This window comes from Notolepis coatsorum (assembly GCF_963971535.1).
Source record: "Notolepis coatsorum genome assembly, chromosome: 19".
Taxonomy (NCBI): domain Eukaryota; kingdom Metazoa; phylum Chordata; class Actinopteri; order Aulopiformes; family Paralepididae; genus Notolepis; species Notolepis coatsorum.
The window spans coordinates 31,193,190-31,211,593 of NC_140183.1; the positions used below are offsets into that span (position 1 = coordinate 31,193,190).

Genomic DNA, 18,404 nt, shown 5'->3' on the forward strand with positions numbered 1-18,404 from the left:
AACCTGTTAATCTGTAGACCGTTTTCGCCTAAAGGTACATGCCTAAGTAAATGGAAGATTGCTCCACTTCTGCAAGGTCAATTTGCATGTTCTTGGTATCTAGGAACATCTAGGGACCTGGGGGTATGTATTTCCAGTGTCAGAAATATTTTCTGTTACTAGGCTGAGTAAATTGTAATGAAGAAAAGGAGAATATAAATTATGATTTATGATTTTTGCATCTTTGATCAAAAATGTATACGGGTAGGAGAAAATGCTCACTGAGCTGATTCACCACCTTATTGAGATCATGTGTACAAAAAATCGAAGCAAATGAATAAAGGGAAGATGATTAAACAGAAGGATTTGTAGATACGATAATTAGCATTTTCCGATAAATTCTTATTTCCGATAAATCGTATAAAACATCGGTAAAATGAAAATATACACGTTGACTACTGTTTTTGATAGGGTTATGGTCTTTACTCTTTGCTAAAAAAAATATTTAAAAACATTAACCTCGTAACATCCAAGGGCCCACATGTGGACGATTCTTTGCCGACCTCTATAGTGGCTCGGGTGTGCATTTCTTTTAATACAATAATAGATAGAATTCAATTTAAATCTATTTGTTGCCTGTCGATTGCCCTTTCAGGTGACAAAATCCGTTCAGCGGTTCTCGAGTTACATGCCGAAAATCTTTGCACAGGGTTGTAGCCAATGAGTGTGGCTTTCCAATGATACCCCATGATATGATAATTGGGGATCTAATACGGTCTCTATTGATCGATTTATGATAAAGAAAAGCAGGGGGTCCTATAGGGGGACCTTAAGGTTTAACAGGTTCATAATACCTTCCTATCTTATTCACTTTTTAATCATGATAATATCTTCCTATCTTATTCCCCTTTTATTTTTTATCATCTGGGGTCGCCAGATGAAAAAAAATATATATATATATTTTAATGCAGTCAGGCCACTGAACTTAGAAGCAGGCCAGGCCAGTGTTTCCAGTTGCAGCAGCGCAATAGTTAGATAACCTAGGTGGGGAACAACCAGGAGATCACTGCAACTCACACAAGTTGGAGAACTATCTTTCTCTCTCTTGCTCTCACACACACACAAAGGGAGCCGCATGTGATTGGTGGAGGCGGGACCCTTACAAAAAACTGTTGTTGCTAATCATTGACACATGCTAGCCTGTAATAATTCCCCCCAGATAAATCTACTTTGCATTTGATATATTGCAAATATATGCCATCACACACACTGGCATTTAAAGGGTTAGAATTATAAAATGAATATGTGGTGTTATGATCAGGGCTGAAGTTGAATAAAATATTGTATTTTTTTCAATCTGATATTACAAAAAAACAGAAAATCCATCAAGATCACTGTTGTTGCTAATCATACATATGCTAGCCTGTTTTTTAACAATAATTTGTGATGCCATCACAAACACCGGCATTTAAAGGGTACAAATAAAAGAATTCCTGCATCAGAATGCAGGAAATTAAGTCTTTGTAACAAAAAAAATCCTGGTGGGGGACCCCCAGACCCCCTGCTTAAAAAGTGGCCTGACTGGGGCTATATTTTGCACTATATTTCCTGGCCTGAATTATTTCCCCAGTCCGGCCCTGGTTAAAAGCCTCCAATGCTTATTAGTGTGTGTGCGTTTGAACGTTTGCATGTTTCAACCATACATTTCCATTTATAAAAAAAATATATATATTATAATATTTACCTAATATTACTAATATTTTTTACCTCCTATAATAGTGGGCTCTCTGACACCGTTATTTGGGGGTCGCGGCCTGAAAGGTTTGGGAACCCCAGTCTGGCCTACCTGCTAATCTAGCCTACCCAACCCCCCCACCTCCAATGTACAGCCCCACCCCACCTACCCAACCTCCTCCAATGCACAGTTTCTATGTCAAATGTATATACACTCTTTTTCTGGATTTTTTTAGTATCACAAACAGTACTGTATTTGCAAATCTGGTATGTCATAAATGTATAGATGTAGCAGTACTGAGTCCACATGGCTTTTTCACAAACAGTTAGAGCTATGTTTGAAGTCTCACGGTGTTCCATTAGACAGACCAATTGAACACCACAGATACCACAAATTCTTCTACGCAAGAGAGACATCGAGAGGTTTTGTTTCAGAATTTTATCATCAATTACTAACGTCCTCGTATCAAACCCTCCAACTTGACTCTGTCTGGAGGAGGGATATACCAGACCTGGAAAATGACTTTGATTGGCAAGGAGCCTGGGCAAATGTCCGACTTACATCAAGGAACCCGGATCATCAACAAATCAATCTTAACTATATTCACAGACAGGACATACTTGACTCCTATAAGACTGTGCCGAATGGGGCTTAAACAAGATTCCAAATGCACCCAATGTACAAATGGGGACGAAGGGACATTTATGCACATGTATTGGGACTGCTCACCAGTTAAGGCATTCTGGAAAGATGTGACCCAACAAATATCAAAACTCGTATCTTGGAATATACCTGTACACCCCTCGGTATTACTATTGAATGATGTTTTTGAGTTTGCAGTGAATCCACAGCTAAAGAGATTGGTTTTATCGGGTATCACAGTAGCCAAAAAGCTGATCGCATCACGCTGGTTTCAACCGGAAAAAATGTGCCGTAAAGTTTGGTTTCTTACATATCTCGATGTAATTTACCATGAAATATCTACAGCAAGAATTCTGGGTCTCAATGAATCCAAAATGTCAATGTGGTTAGAAGTGGTGGAGAGAATAAAAGCTAGCTTATAATGGTAGTGTCTGGTTAGGTGCGAGGGATAGTGGAGGTACTTCTCAAGGTGGGGTCCGGGAGGGGGGGGTTCGAGCTGAGCATATGTGTGTAGGTTTTTTTTTTAGATAACAGGTATTATGGGTATATCTTATATAAGACAACTAACTAAAAGGTGATCTCATTGGATGTGCCCTGACAATTAATGCTTGTATATCTTATCGTGTGTTGTCATGTTTGTTTATATGTTTGTTTAAAAAATAATAAAAAAATAAAATACAAGATGTAGCAGTACTGTCTATCTGTATATCGTGTGTGTCATATGATGAATTGAAAATGGGGGACCCTGATGGAAACAAGACGAAAGTCTTTCTCAGGTCTGCATCCCCTTAACAATTGTATGTATTGAGTTGTACTGTACTGTACCCATTCTGCAATCTGTTAATAAACTTTTCAATCAATCAATCAATGTCCCTCCTGTGGTGAACCTTGGAATTTATGTTGTTGTATAAATGACGTGGCATCACTGCTCTCCTCTAACACAGGTTGTTATGATGCTTTTCTTGAATGTGGTGATAATAATGTAAAAAAGGAACACTTAATCACAGTATAGTGTTTATTAGTAGGTAGCCCCATTACAAGTAGAATAAGCTATTTAAAAATAGAAAATAATAGAGGAGGAGAGGAGAGGAGAGGAGAGGAGAGGAGAGGAGAGGAGAGGAGAGGAGAGGAGAGGAGAGGAGATGAGAGGAGATGAGATGAGATGAGATGAGATGAGATGAGATGAGATGAGATGAGATGAGATGAGATGAGATGAGATGAGATGAGATGAGATGAGATGAGATTCTGGCTCCTCCTGGCAGCATAAAAAGCACTATAAATGCAATCCATTAGTTACCATCAAGGAACAATACAGTACGGCTCAATACACACAATTGTTAAGGGGATGCAGAAAGACTTTCGTCTTGTTTACATCAGGGTCCCCCATTTTCAATTCATCATAACATATATGACATACACGACATACAGATAGACAGTACTGCTACGTCTATACATTTATGACATACCAGATTTACAAATACAGTACTGTTGACTCTATTGTCAACGTTATCATTTAGAGAGGGCACTAATGTTTTCAGGCTTCAGATCTGAATGTGTAGATGTGAAGTAGACCAACATCTCCCCCCTTGTTGTCTAAACCATCCACGCTCCACTCCGACTCCATGCAGGATCTGTGTCTGGCCCTGAAGAAGGTTCTGTCCGGCCCCCTGGAGGAGCTGCTGCTGGGCTTGATGCTGAGCCCAGCGCAGTACGGCGCCCGCCGCCTCAGACGCACCATGGAGGTCAGTGTGTCGGGCGGGACGGGATCAGTACACTTGCTTTCAAATTAAAACATTGAATAACTTTTAGCATGAAAAGGTTGTATTAGCAACACATTGACAAGTACATGAGAATAGGTGTCCAATCATCAGCAAGAAAACATCCATTTATTTTTAGATTTTGAATGACTTGAATTGAAAGTGAATTGATGCCATTAGTGCAGGTAGGATGAGGGGATAGTGTGTGTGTGTGTGTGTGTGTGTGTGTGTGTGTGTGTGTGTGTGTGTGTGTGTGTGCGTGCGTGCGTGCGTGTGTGTGTGTGTGTGTGTGAGTGTTCAGTCTCAAAAAAGTTAACACAAATGTAAAACAGTGTGTGTGTGTGTATTTCAGGGTCTAGGCACGGATGAGGAGGGTCTCCTGGAAGTGTTGTGTACCATGTCACCACAACAGTTAAAAGATATTGCTATTGCTTACAGAGAGGGTAAACACACACACACACACACACACACACACACACACACACACACACACACACACACACACACACACACACACACACACACACACACACACACACTTCATGAAATGTGTAAATGCGCGGGTACTTTCGGATGTCAATCAAATTGACCTCCATCATCAAATCACAGAAGTTTGCGATGCCCTAAATGCTTCTCCCATGGATCTTTAAGCTAAAGCGTTATTATTGCAGTATTATTGCTGCCTGAAGAACGTTGGCTTGAAACACATGTAGCTGCATCTTAGCCAGTACTGTGTTCCATTTACTTTAATGCACTTTCCTATATATGTGCTATTCCAGGAAATATAGTTGAATATATGTAATTGCATGTACATTCAAGTGGCTTCCCACCTTTATTTTATATTACTGTGAGTCACAAATACATAATATTACTGTAAGTCACAAATACCAATTATATTACTGTAAGTCAAACATAATTATTACTGTAAGTCTCAAATACATAATATTACTGTAAGTCACAAATACATAATATTACTGTAAGTCACAAATACATACTATCACTGTAAGTCATACTATTACTGTAAGTCACAACTCTAAGTCACAAATACATATCACTGTAAGTCATCATACATAATATTACTGTAAGTCATACATAATATTACTGTAAGTCACAAATACATAATATCACTGTAAGTCACAAATACATAATATCACTGTAAGTCACAGATACACAATATCACTGTAAGTCACAAATATATCATATTACTGTAAGTCATACATAATATCACTATAAGTCACAAATACATATCACTGTAAGTCACAAATACATAAGTCACAAATACATAATATCACTGTAAGTCACAAATATATAATATCACTGTAAGTCATACATAATATTACTGTAAATCACAAATACAAATTATATTACTGTAAGTCATACATAATATTACTGTAAGTCACAAATACCAATTATATTACTGTAAGTCATACATAATTATTACTGTAAGTCACAAATACAAATGACATTACTGTACATAAGTATTACTGTAAGTCACAAATACAAATTATATTACTGTAAGTCATACATAATATTACTGTAAGTCACAAATACAAATTATATTACTGTAAGTCATACATAATATTACTGTAAGTTATACATAATATTACTGTAAGTCACAAATACATAATACGTTGCTCCCAAAATCATGTTTGTTTTTCCTGCAGAGTTTGGCCATTTCCTTGAGAAAGATTTGATAAGTGAGACCAGGAGAGACTTCACCAAGCTTGTTCTAGCAATACTGAAGGTAACATTTCACTTATTTATTTGGGATATATCAGAGAACAAGACTGCGCTGCTGCCCCTGACATTTGAGAACCACTGGTTTAATATCGACTAATGTAGCAAAAGGTCCTGTACCTTTTTCTGCTACTGGGTTTGCTCACAGATCAACGCAGAGAGGCACAGAAGACAGATCTAGGCAAGAAGTTAACTTTCCGTATGCCAACATTAAGATTTATTTTGTATTCAGATTTAAGTTCAACAGTGAACAGGTATAGTTTGTGTTATATATTTTGAAGAAAAAATAGGAGGAAAAAAGAAAATGCAGTTTTTTAACAATACTTTATCGAATACAGACATCTTAATAATTAATTAATTAGGACATACTTTTGGATAGCGTCACAATGTAAGATACCTTGAGGTATTTTCCTATAGACACAGCGACTGGCCTTGCTTACTGTAATTACAGCTGCGCCAGTTCAATGGTCACTGCAGTAAGAACTTATCTTATTCCAGTAGTGGGCAAATACCTTTTCATGTGACCTAGAAGAAATGTTGAAAGATCACATATTTAAATTTTTTTTATCCTCTTTTTCTCCGCCTGATTTTCTATGCTTTTCTCCCCATCCCAATTTAGTCATTATGCCAATTCCCCCCTCCCCTACCTGGTCGTTGTGCGCATGTTCCCCCTACTGGTCGGTACAAGGGAACCCTGAAGTCTACCACATGCTTCCTCCGACACATGCAGAGACCGCCAGCGACTCTCTTCTCACCTGGCAGCGAGGACTCTCATTGGTGAAGTGTAACGCGTGGGAGGTCACGCTGCCTTCACCACTTCCTGCCTTTCGCTGAGCAGGCCTGACCTGTAGGCGTCGCTGTCCACAACGCCAAACTACCACCCACGACTTCCCTCCCGCTAACTCAGCCAAACGAGTTAGTATGACGATCGGTCCAAGCCGCAGGCAATGCTGACTGGGAGTCGAGACCGCAGCCTCTTGCATTGGTGACGAGCGCAATCTCCGCTACGCCACCCGACCGCCCCATAACATCCATCTTTTTAAGACACGGGTGACATTCCTCAAGTTCCCCCAGGGATAATTCTGGGGTTCTGGGGCCTTGTTGCTGCCGAGTCTGCAGAGAGAGAGAGAGACAGACTTACCCCATAGACCTACTCATCTTTACCTGACCAGGCAAAAAACAATATAGTCCAATATGAGTTGTCTACAAAAATACACCACATTCCCCCCTTGGGACTTTCCTAATAGTTCCAAAGATATAGGTGTGTACAAACTAGATTTTGAGCAGGGCTGGACTGGGGAAAAAAATCGGCCCTGGCATTTTTGGCCCAGACCGGCCCACCATAATAATATATACAGTATATATGTGTACTATCAGAAACATAATATATACTGTATATTTATATATGTGTACTATCAGAAACATAATATATACAGTATATATGTGTACCATCAGAAAGATAATATATGCTGTATATTTACATATGTGTACTCTCAGAAACATAATATATACTGTATATTTATATATGTGTACTATCAGAAACATAATATATACAGTATAAATGTGTACTATCAGAAAGATAATATATATTGTATATTTATATATGTGTACTATCAGAAAGATAATATATACTGTATATTTATATATGTGTACTATCAGAAAGAGGAGCCCAACACAGAGGGGAGGATTGACTATCGACTGATTGACCAGGACACCAAGGTGAGTGTCTCTTAAAACAATAGGAAATAAAAGATAATTGTTTTACAAGGTCACAAAACGTGTTTGTCAGGCTAGTTATCTAGTGGCTTTAAGAGTCTGGGATGTGTAGCACACAGTGCTTTGGACCTTGAAGAAGACATCAGTTTGTATCCACAACCTACTTACATACAGTCACAAGACAACGCCTCCTGTTATGACGTCACAAACTGTCATCCACTTGCTACTGTCATACAGTCACAAGACCACGCCTCCTGTTATGATGTCACAAACTGTCATCCACTTGCTATTGAACATTCTCTTACCAGCCAAATATCAAGCTATGCTTTTATCTCTGTGTCTGACTATTATTGACTGATGTTGGTGTTAGGTATAGTTGGGATAAAGGGTTGGGTTTAGTTGGGAAAAGGGTTGGGTTTAGTTAGGATAAAGGGTTGGGTTTAGTTGGGATAAAGGGTTGGGTTTAGTTAGGATAAAGCCGGGTTGGGTTTAGTTGGGATAAATGGTTGGGTTTAGGTGGGATAAATGGTTGGTGTTGCGGCAGTAGACTGTCATAGACAGGTAGTGCCGAGGGGCTGAGTGGAGGAGTTCAAACAATTGACGCGCACAGTGAAATAACTCCGTTCCACGTCCAGGAAATAATTTTGAGGCTTTTATTCTTTCGCTGCTTCATGAGACAAACAAAATACGATTTGCGCTTTGCGCTTTGCATTATTGCGGTCAAAAGAAAATATGCTCTCCTAACTCTCACCCCCTCTCTCCGTGAACTGTCAACCTCTGTGAACTGTCAAACACCGAGAACTGTCAGACGTGAAAAGGTGAATGAAATTCCATAAAACACTCCCATTAGCGCCACACCCCTGTGAGCACGCCCACCACCTAAAGTGACAGTACAACTAATAATACAACACAAATAGAATACTGAATCATAATAAAGAGACCTCCATTACGGCGCCTACAGTTGGGTTTAGTTAGGATAAATGGTTGGGTTTAGTTAGGATAAAGGGTTGGGTTTAGTTGGGATAAAGGGTTGGGTTTAGTTGAGATAAAGGGTTGGGTTTAGTTGGGATAAAGGGTTTAGTTGGGATAAAGGGTTGGGTTTAGTTGGGATAAAGGGTTGGGTTTAGTTAGGATAAAGGGTTGGGTTTAGTTAGGATAAAGGGTTGGGTTTAGTTAGGATAAAGGGTTGGGTTTAGTTGGGATAAATGGTTGGGTTCAGTTGGGATAGAGGGTTGGGTTTAGTTGGGGTTAAGGGTTGGGTTTAGTTAGGATAAAGGGTTGGGTTTAGTTAGGATAAATGGTTGGGATTAGTTGGGATAAAGGGTTGGGTTTAGTTGGGTTGGGTTTATGTGTGGTGGTGTCTTATGTGGATAGGCTTGCATTGGGTGTCTTATGGTTGTGTGTACGTCCATAGGCTCTACTCACCCCTTAGCCACTGGAAAGCCCTTGGAACCCTAAACGGCTTGATGACTACATGCTGCTATTTGTTTCACACACACTCTATTTGCTATTCACCAATGATGATGTTTTTTTTTTTTTTTTATTTTTTTTTTTCCATACATAAAACAAGACATTACAATACAATAACATTGACAATAATAACATTGGGTCTCATTCACCAAGGACTTACGACAAAAAGGGCTTTCTCTTAGGGCCATTTGAGACCTTTTCGGGCTGATTTTGGGATTCACCAACCGTCCCAATAAAACATATATAATTAATATTATATTATAATATATTGTCTATATTCATGTCTTGCCCGAAAAGGTCCTAAGAGAAAGCCCTTTTTGTCATAAGTCCATTGGAGAATGAGACCCATTGACAATAACATTAGCACTAACAAAAACAATAATGACAATAAGACTAATAAAGACAAAATATAGACTCAAAAAGAAAAAGCATTAGCACAGACTTGACAAGAGACACACAAACAAAAACATGGCTCAAGTACATGTATTGTGATACATGTATAGTATTGGCTTACAGGGGATCGGCTCCTGGCCAGTGTTAGGACCCATTGGACTGAGATAGACTGTGTGTGGGTGGCATATGTATGTGTGTGTGTGTATGTGTGTTTTATATGTGTGTGTTTTATATACGTGTATGACCTGTGTGTGTTTTTTTTTTTTCTTTTTTTTTTAACTTAAATTTTTTATTAACAGTTATTTAGACAGACAGCACTTACAAAAAATAAATAATAAAAAATGAAGAGACTAGCATCACAATAAAAACAAAAAGAAAAAACAGTGCACATAAATATTTACATGGGTATCACATGGTTAGTTGTCTGGTTCCCCTACTGTTGTTTTCTAGGTATTTGATACAAAGGCTGATTGTGTATCTCCCTTAAACAGGCTTAAACAGGTAATTCCTACTCAAAGACGATAAATGCTGACTAAGGTTTGTATGTGTGATCTGGGTCCAGAGACCCTCCTTGAGCTTCTTTCTTCCCTTCTCCTTCGTTCTTTCTTTTTTTTTTCTCTTGTTTATTAACTTTCACTTTGCCTTTGGTTCACCCCTACACAAACCACATCATCCCTGAATATTTAATATCACACCGTTAAACAGACATAAATAATAAGGTATAAAAGCATTCAGCAATTGTAATATCCCAAAAACAAAATAGAAAATATTAACTAAAGTACAGGTGTGTGACATGGGTTCATAGACCCTGCTTGAACATCTTTCCTCCTTTACCCTTCGCTCTCTTGTGTTGCATTTGGTTCTTCCTCTGTGATGTCGTTCTCTTTCCTTTTATAATCCTCCCACTTTCCCCATCTTTCCCCAAATTTCTCTTCCTGTAACCTCAGCATGTGTGTTATCCTTTCCATATCCTGTATTTCTTCCACTATTCCTACCCATTTTGCTATTGTCGGTGGGTCTTCCTTGTACCACAGTCTCGTTATTGCTTTTCTGGCCGCTATCAACATTATCTTTATTAAATATTTGTCCCCCCCTTGTATTCCCTCGTGTGTCAGGTCTCCTAAGTAAAGCACCAGTCCTGTTTGTGGTAGCCCGTATCCTAATATTCTGATCATTGCTTCCCCTATCTCCTCCCAATACCCCTTCAGCTTCTGACATCCCCAGAATATGTGCGTGTGATTTGCCCCCTCCTTCCCACACATCCTCCAGCATGCTTTTTGTGTTGGTGCATATTTTCCCTTCAGCTCTGGGGTTATAAAGAATCTGATTATGTTTTTCCATCCAAATTCTTTCCATATTCTCGATCCTGTTGTTGAATGTTGTACCTCACATATGTTCCCCCATTCCTTCCCTGTTATTCCTATCTCTAGTTCTCTCTCCCATTTCTCCCTTATATAATCGGTCGTGTGTCCCTTGCTGGTCATTATAGCCCGGTATATTGCTGATATTACTCTTCCTTGCCCCCCTTCGTATGCCCATACTATCATCTTTATTATTCCATTCTGTTCCTCGTCTTTGGCCCCCCTTATTTCTTTGTTGTAGTAGTCTCTAACCTGTAGATATCTGAAGTGGTCCCTGTTTTCTAGTCCAAATTTCTCCTTTAATTTTTGCAGTGTCTGCATTTCTCCCTTCTCTATCATTTTGCATATCGCTGTTGCCCCCCCCCCTCTCCCACCTTCTGAATCCATGGTCTAACCTCCCTGGTTTGAATCTCTTGTCATGTGCTACCCATCTCAGGACCCCTGACTGCTTCTCCAATTTGTGTGTTTTTACTACTCTGTTCCATATGGTCAAGGTGCATTTGGTGATTGGATCTAATAGTCCCTCTTTTTCTTTAAATAGTTCCCTATCCCCCACCAGAGCTTGTACCTTGTATCCCTCCCCTTCTTTTTCAATGTCTTTCCATCTTGCCTCATATCTGTCGTTACACCAGCACGTCACTGCTCTCAGTTGTGCTGCATAGTAATAGTCTTGTAGGCTGGGTACTGCCATCCCTCCCTCTTCCTTTGGTAGTTGTAGTGTTTTATATCTGACCCGTGGTCTTCTCCCCGCCCATATGAACCTCGATATCAGTCTGTCCCACTCCCTGAATTGATTCTGTGGTATTTGTATCGGTAGTGACTGGAATAGTTCCTATGACTTGCTGTCCTGGAGTGTTGTCCGGAGTGTTGGACGTCCCGTGACGAAGGCCGGGAGATTGCGACCCCCTCTGCGTGCCCCCCTGTCTCCGGAGGTCTCGTAGTGGTGACCGGAGTGCCGGATGTCCCGCGATGATGTCGGGGAGTTCGCGACCCTCTCTGCGCCACCCCCTATCTCCCTGTCTCCGGCTGTCCCTGAGCAACGACCGGAGTGTTGAATGTCCCGTGACTAAGACGGGGAGGACGTGACCCTCTCTGCGCCGCCCCTGTGCCTCAAATAGATCCGCTATCAACTCTATCTTTAATCTTTCAAAATGTTCAGTTGCTATCGCTATTAGCTCTATCTTTAATTTTTCAAAATGTACAGTTGCTATTGCATGCACTCATCTGTGTTTCACCACACACATGAGTGCATGCTTACCAACTGTCCGTCTGCAACACTACTATCACCAACATCTAAGAAGGGAGATCCCCCCTTGAACGGCCCTTCTAAGGTTTCTCTCCTCCACACTGCCTGTGGAGCTTTTTTCCCTATTGTTAGGTTTTAGTGAGTTTTTCCTTACCTTCGCGTGGGGTATGTCTGGGAGTGCTTGCATTCTTTCATTTATTTGCATTCATCTAAAAAATGTTTGGACCCTATGGTGTTCTTGTTCTGTTCTTGACTTATTGTTATGTTGTCTTCTTGACCTGTTTAAAGAAGACCTGTACGGCCCATGGGGACATTAACGTGTGTTGTCGGGCCCTATAAATAAATTTGATTTGATTTGATTTGATTTGATTTGAATAGGTACAGTAACCTTGATAGTATGTTCATTTTAATGACCTCTATTCTTGAATTGAAGTCCAAGGGCATTACTGTCCATCTCTCTAGGTCTCTCTTGATGTTCTGATTTATCTGTGTATAATTCGCCTCAAACAGTTTCTCCACCCCTCTCGTGATGTTCACCCCTAAGTATTTAATCTTGTCCATGTCCCATCTTATCCCGTACTGTTCTCTAATTTCCGTCGTTGGAGAATAGTTCCATGCTAAGGTCTGTGTCTTTGTCACGTTTAGTTTGTATCCTGAGTAGTGGCCATATTCCTTCAGTAGATCCATCAGTGCCGGGAAGCTCTTTTCTGGTTGCCTCATGTATACTATCACGTCGTCTGCAAATAGGCCTAGTTTATATTCCGTTCCCTTTATCCTTACTCCCTTGATGTCCTCGGTCTGTCTGATCAGTTGTGCCAGTGGTTCTATGAAAACAGCGAAGAGCGTCGGTGAGAGACAACATCCCTGTCTGGTAGCCCTCTCTAATCTGATTCTATCCGTCAAGCTGCCATTCACCTTAACCCTCGCTGTCGGCTCTTGATATAGCGCCTTGATCATCTTCATCGCCCTCCCGTTCAGTCCGAACCTCATCAATGTTTTATATAAAAATGTCCAGCTCACACTGTCGAACGCTTTTTCTGCATCTAGGCTAATCAGTACCGCGCTACCCCCTTGTTTTTGTATCTCCTCTACTATGTGTAATGTCTTTCTCACGTTGTCCTGTGTCTGTCTCCCTTTAATAAATCCAGTTTGATCTTCATCTATAATGTCTGGCATAAACGTCTCAAATCTTTTTGATATTATCGATGTATCTTGTAATCTACGTTGAGTATGGACACAGGTCTGAAACTACTACATAATTCCCTATCCTTCCCTTCCTTCGGTATCGTGGTGATTATGGCTTCCTTCCACGAGGGGGGCATTTTCCCCTCTTCCATCGTGTGTCTGAACGCCGCCCCTAACATGGGTGCTAATTCAGTTCTAAATGTCTTGTAGAATTCCGATGGGAATCCGTCGCTCCCCGGAGACTTGTTGTTTTTAGCTCTACTAATTGCATCTTCCAGTTCTTGTTCCGTGATTATTTTATTTAATTCTTCATTCTGTTCTTTCCCTATCGATGGTAACTCTAGCTTCTCCAGATATGTTTCTATTTCCTCTTCTCCCGCTGCTTTTGGCTGTGTGTATAATTTCTCATAGTATTCTCTAAATGTCCTCTCTATTTCAGCTGGGTCCCTCAATATTTCATTAGTCTTTGTATCCCTTATTGTGTGTATCGTGTTCAACTTCTGTTGCGTTCTAATTCTCCTAGCCAACAGTCTGGTCGCTTTTGGTCCCCCTTCATAGTACGTTTGTTTCATGAACCTCGCTTTCTTTTCTATTTCCGTCAATAATTCCCTATTTATCCTGGCCTTTACTTCTTTGATTTCTCCGAGCGTTTCCTGTTCTTTTGATATCTGGTGTCTCCCCTCTAGCTTCTTCAGCTTCCCTATCAGATTGTGATATGTCTCCGTTCTGGCCTTCTTCAGCATTGCTGTTTTTTCCATCAATTTCCCCCTTATCACTACCTTCAGTGTGTCCCATAGAATGTTCGGGTCTACCGCCCCGTTGTCATTTTCTTCCTTATATCTGGCTATCTCCTCCTTGATCTGACTCACCACCCCTTTGTTATTTAATATTCCTACATTTAGTCTCCAAATCGTGTTCCTCCGTCTCCCTTCTAGATCTACTGTCAGATATATGGCACTGTGATCCGATATGTCCGCCACTCCTATACTGCTCTCCCGTGCCCTGTAACTGTCCCCCGTCGTCATCAAAAAGTAGTCTATTCTCGCATATGTCACGTGTGGGTGTGAGTAATGTGTGTATTCCCTGTCCATGGCGTGCATCCCCCTCCAAACGCCTGTAATTCCCATTTCCGTCATCTGAATATTCATATATCTACTGATGGGCGCCCGTCCTTTTCTAGTACTCGTGGTGTCTAGGTCGTGATTCAGTACTACGTTAAAATCTCCCGTACATATCAATATCCCTTCTAGTTCCATCACTATCATGTCAAAAATGGTCTCATATAAATCCCTCTCACTCTCTGGGGGTGCATAAACATTTACTAACGTAACCATTTGGCCCTCCATTTTCCCCTTCACCAGAACAAACCTTCCCTCCTTGTCTCTTACTTCCTTGATCAATTCAAATTTGACTGTGTTTTTGATTAACGTGATTACTCCTCTCCTCGGGTTTTGTTCAAAGGAACTATAGTATGCATTTTCATATCCAAATCTCTTCAGTTTCTCATGACCCTGTGCTACCAAATGCGTCTCCTGCAGAAAAATCACTTCCATCTCACTTTTTTTACATTTCAACATCACTTTGCCCCTTTTTATCGCATTATTCATTCCATTAACGTTTAACGACATCATTTTTATACCTTTAACCCTTGTCATCTTTCTTCTTCTTTCTTCTGTCAGTCCCCCCCATGTCACACTCATTCCCCCCTCCGGTTGGAGCCTCCGCTCTCTTCACCGAATACATATAATGATTAACATAAATAAAAAACATAAACTTTACATAAAGTGCTCCCAAGGCGTTCGGGGGGTCCCTGTGTCCCCCCCTGTCCCCTGCTGGTGGGTGAGGGGTAATTGCCCTCCTAGCGAGGGGCCCCCTCCTGACGGCTTGGTGGTTTGAAACCCTTGCCCCCAATCGCTCGTCATATTTGTCCAGCTTTCTTACTGTTTTTTTTTTTGCTTTCGAGCTCCTGGTCAAAAGCGCTCTGTCCTTCCTTTTGATCAAAGACCCTCTTTTCTTGGTCCCTCTCAATGTGACTCATATGTTTCATTGTCCCTCCTTCCTCCCATATCCGTGTGCGGTGTCTCCCGTGTACCCCTTATTATTTTCTTTTCCTCTCCTCTATTTTCTATGTGATGTCCATTTATCCCCTTAATCCCTCCCAACTGTGTTACTCACAGCGTGTGTCTATGTATCTGTTTCAGTATGTTCTGTGTCTCGCCTATCAAACCTAGTTATATTTCCATTTATTTCCTCCATCAGCTTGTGTATTATGTGTCCATGTATATGTTACGTTCATTTCTATATCCTGCCTCTACCTGGGAATGTGTGCTTATGCATATGTTATTTCAGTTTCTATACTTTGTCTCTATTTGAATAGTTTTTTCAATCTCTTGTGCGTGTACTCATCCGTTCGCCTCCTCCCGCCTCCTCTCCGTCTAGCCTCCTCATCCGTCTCCGTCCTCGCTCCGTCACGTTTCACCTCCGCCTTCTCCTCTCTCCTCCCTCCGGTTTCGTTCTCCCACTCTGATCCACCTGCGGGCTCCCTCCAATCTCTGCTGCAGGCTCCGCGTCTGTTCCTCCCGCCTCCTTCCTTCTCCGTCCTCCGTCATCCGTATCCCTCGCCGTCTCATCTCTCGCTCCGCTTCTCGTGCCGTCTCGTACATCGCCGCCCCTTCCTCCCAGTGAATCCTTAGCGAGGTCATGGGTGACTGGAATCTCATTCCGTTTTCTTTCAGGGTTTTCTTCAGTCCCGCGTAGGACCTGCGTGTTATCGCTACCGCTGTCGAGTAGTCGTGATCAAATGATAGTCTTTTCCCTTCGATTTCAATCTTCTTGGTCCACGCGGTTCTGAGTACCAATTCCTTAACCTCGAATCTCAGAAAATTAATAATCACCGCCCTCGGAGGTCTGTCCGGTTGTGGTCTCGGAGCCAACGCCCTGTGGGCCCTCTGTATCTCCATTTTTTCCAGTCCCGTTTCCTTCAATTGTTCTTTGATAAGCTTTTCCACATATAGGGTCACCGATTCCCCTTCGACTCCTTCTTTCAGTCCCCATATTCTGATGTTATTTCTCCGTGACCTCCCCTCCATGTCCGACATCTTTGTCTCCATCTGTTCTTGTTTCTGAATCACACATGTTAATACCTCGTGTATCTCCGTATTCCATTCCTCCGCGTGTGCCGTCCTAGTCTGTAACTCGGTCACGTTTCTGTCCTGTTCCGCCATCTTCTCCTCCACCCTTTTGATTTCTGTATTCATTTCACCTCTGAAGTCCTCCTGTTCCTTCCTCAATTCCTCCCGTAGCTTCCCAATATCATTCCTTATCGTGTCCGTGTTCAGTTTTATCGCCGCTGTTATGTTCTCCAGTATCCCGGCCTGCATGATCACGGCCCATCCTGGCATTCCCGTGTCTGCCTCAGTGGTACCTCCCCCTTCTTTCGCCTGGCTTTTCTCGGCTTCGCTTCGGGGATTCTGTTTCTTCAAATTCTCTCCTTCTCGTATGTTCTCCATTTCTATTTCCTTCACAATCGTTGTCTCTTCCTTACTTCTCGTGAGCATTTTCCTTTTTAATTACTTTTCGGGTCTTTTTTTATCCGTTTTTTCACTCATTTGACCAGGAGCTCTATCGCACGTGTGTTACCCGTCTGCTCTCATACCGCCTGTGTGTGTGTTTTTACGTGTGTGTTTTTAGTATGCCTGTGTGTTTCATGTTTGCATGTGTGTGAGTGCATGTGTGTTTTATATGTGTGTATGCATATGTGTGTGTTATGTGTGTGAGGATGTGTGCATGTACATACATGTACTTTTACATATATTATAATACCCTCAGCAACGATACAGGCAACAATAAACAAGGCAGTGGTGAACTATAGGGAGGCTATGGATAATGGGGAAACCCACAGAGTACAGTGGCAGACAGTACCAGTCCAATATGAGACAGATATGGGTCCCATATTTCATAAAAGGTGTCCAGTTTAGAGTGTAACATACACGTGATGTATTCACAGTTCACAATTCAAAGTTCATAATAATATTGTGCCACGACCTCTTTGATGGGACCTCGTCCTTGATCCACAATAAAATTATGTTTTTTTCTGGCAGCAAATGTCAACAAGTTGAACAATCTCCTATGTTTGAAGTTAGCAATATGAACATCTGGGAGACCGAGTAAAAGGCATAGGGGATCCAGTTCGATGAGAATCTGGAATATATCAGAAAGTTCCTCCACAATGTCGAACCAATAGCTCTGAAGCTTTACACAGGACCAAATGCAGTGGATATGGTTTCCAATCTCTATCTTGCATTTAAAGCAGAGTGGAGACGCATTGGCATCCATTTAACTTTTGAGGGCAGGGGTTATATGTATGCAGTGTAGGATTCTAAATTGAATAGATTTGGTGCGGTTGCAAACCGGAATTTTCTTTGCATAAGTCCACGTTTCCTTCCAGTCCAATATACGTGTCTAAATCCCTCTCCCAAGACTGCTTGGTAACAAGTGAGGATAGAGATGAGTTGAGATTTAGCGTACTATAAAAAATAGATATTTGTCTTTTGGAGAGCTGTAAGGAGAGGGCTTTCTCTACCTGCAAGGTGGAGCTATTGGCTAACAATGAGGTGTTCGACTCCTTAGTGATAAACTGTCGTCTAATTTGTAGATATATATATATAATATTTTTGTTTTGATCCACTTTTTCTCCTCCTTTTTCTGTGTTTTTCTCCCATCCCAATTTCCTCTCGTGCCAATTCTCCCTCCCCTGTCCTGATCGTTGCTCGCATGTGCCCCCCACTGGCCGGTCGTATGGAGGGTTGATAGATACAATCGCATGTCCCCTCCGATACATGCGGAGTCAGCCAGCCACTTCTTTTCACCTGCCAGCATGGACTCTCATTGGCGAGGTGTAACGTGTGGGAGGCTCACACTACCCTCGCCATCTCCTGTCCTTGCTGTGCAGGCGCCCTGACCGACCTGTAGGAGTCGCTGTTTACAACGATCAGATTACCACCTACCGGCTTCCCTCCCGCTGACTCTGCCAATCGAGCCAGTATGACGGCCGGCCAAGCCGGAGGCAATGCTGACAGCCGGATTCGATACCAGTGTCTCTCGCGTTGGTGACGAGCGCAATGTCCGCTGCGCCACCCAGACGCCATTAATTTGTAGATATTTGAATATTTCAGTTTTTAGTA

At 41.5% G+C, this 18,404-nt stretch overlaps 1 protein-coding gene across 1 annotated transcript in view; it reads left to right on the forward strand.

The window, feature by feature from the left end:
* Nucleotides 1-18,404, forward strand: part of LOC311246440 (annexin A2-like) — a gene marked incomplete at its 5' end in the record, with an annotated part of 56,149 nt that overhangs the window by 3,507 nt on the left and 34,238 nt on the right. The window contains 4 exons of the mRNA XM_084336595.1: nucleotides 3,985-4,098; nucleotides 4,466-4,556; nucleotides 5,778-5,857; nucleotides 7,510-7,569. Coding sequence (XP_084192721.1) covers nucleotides 3,985-4,098; nucleotides 4,466-4,556; nucleotides 5,778-5,857; nucleotides 7,510-7,569 — 345 coding nt within the window. The remainder of the gene's footprint in view (nucleotides 1-3,984; nucleotides 4,099-4,465; nucleotides 4,557-5,777; nucleotides 5,858-7,509; nucleotides 7,570-18,404) is intronic.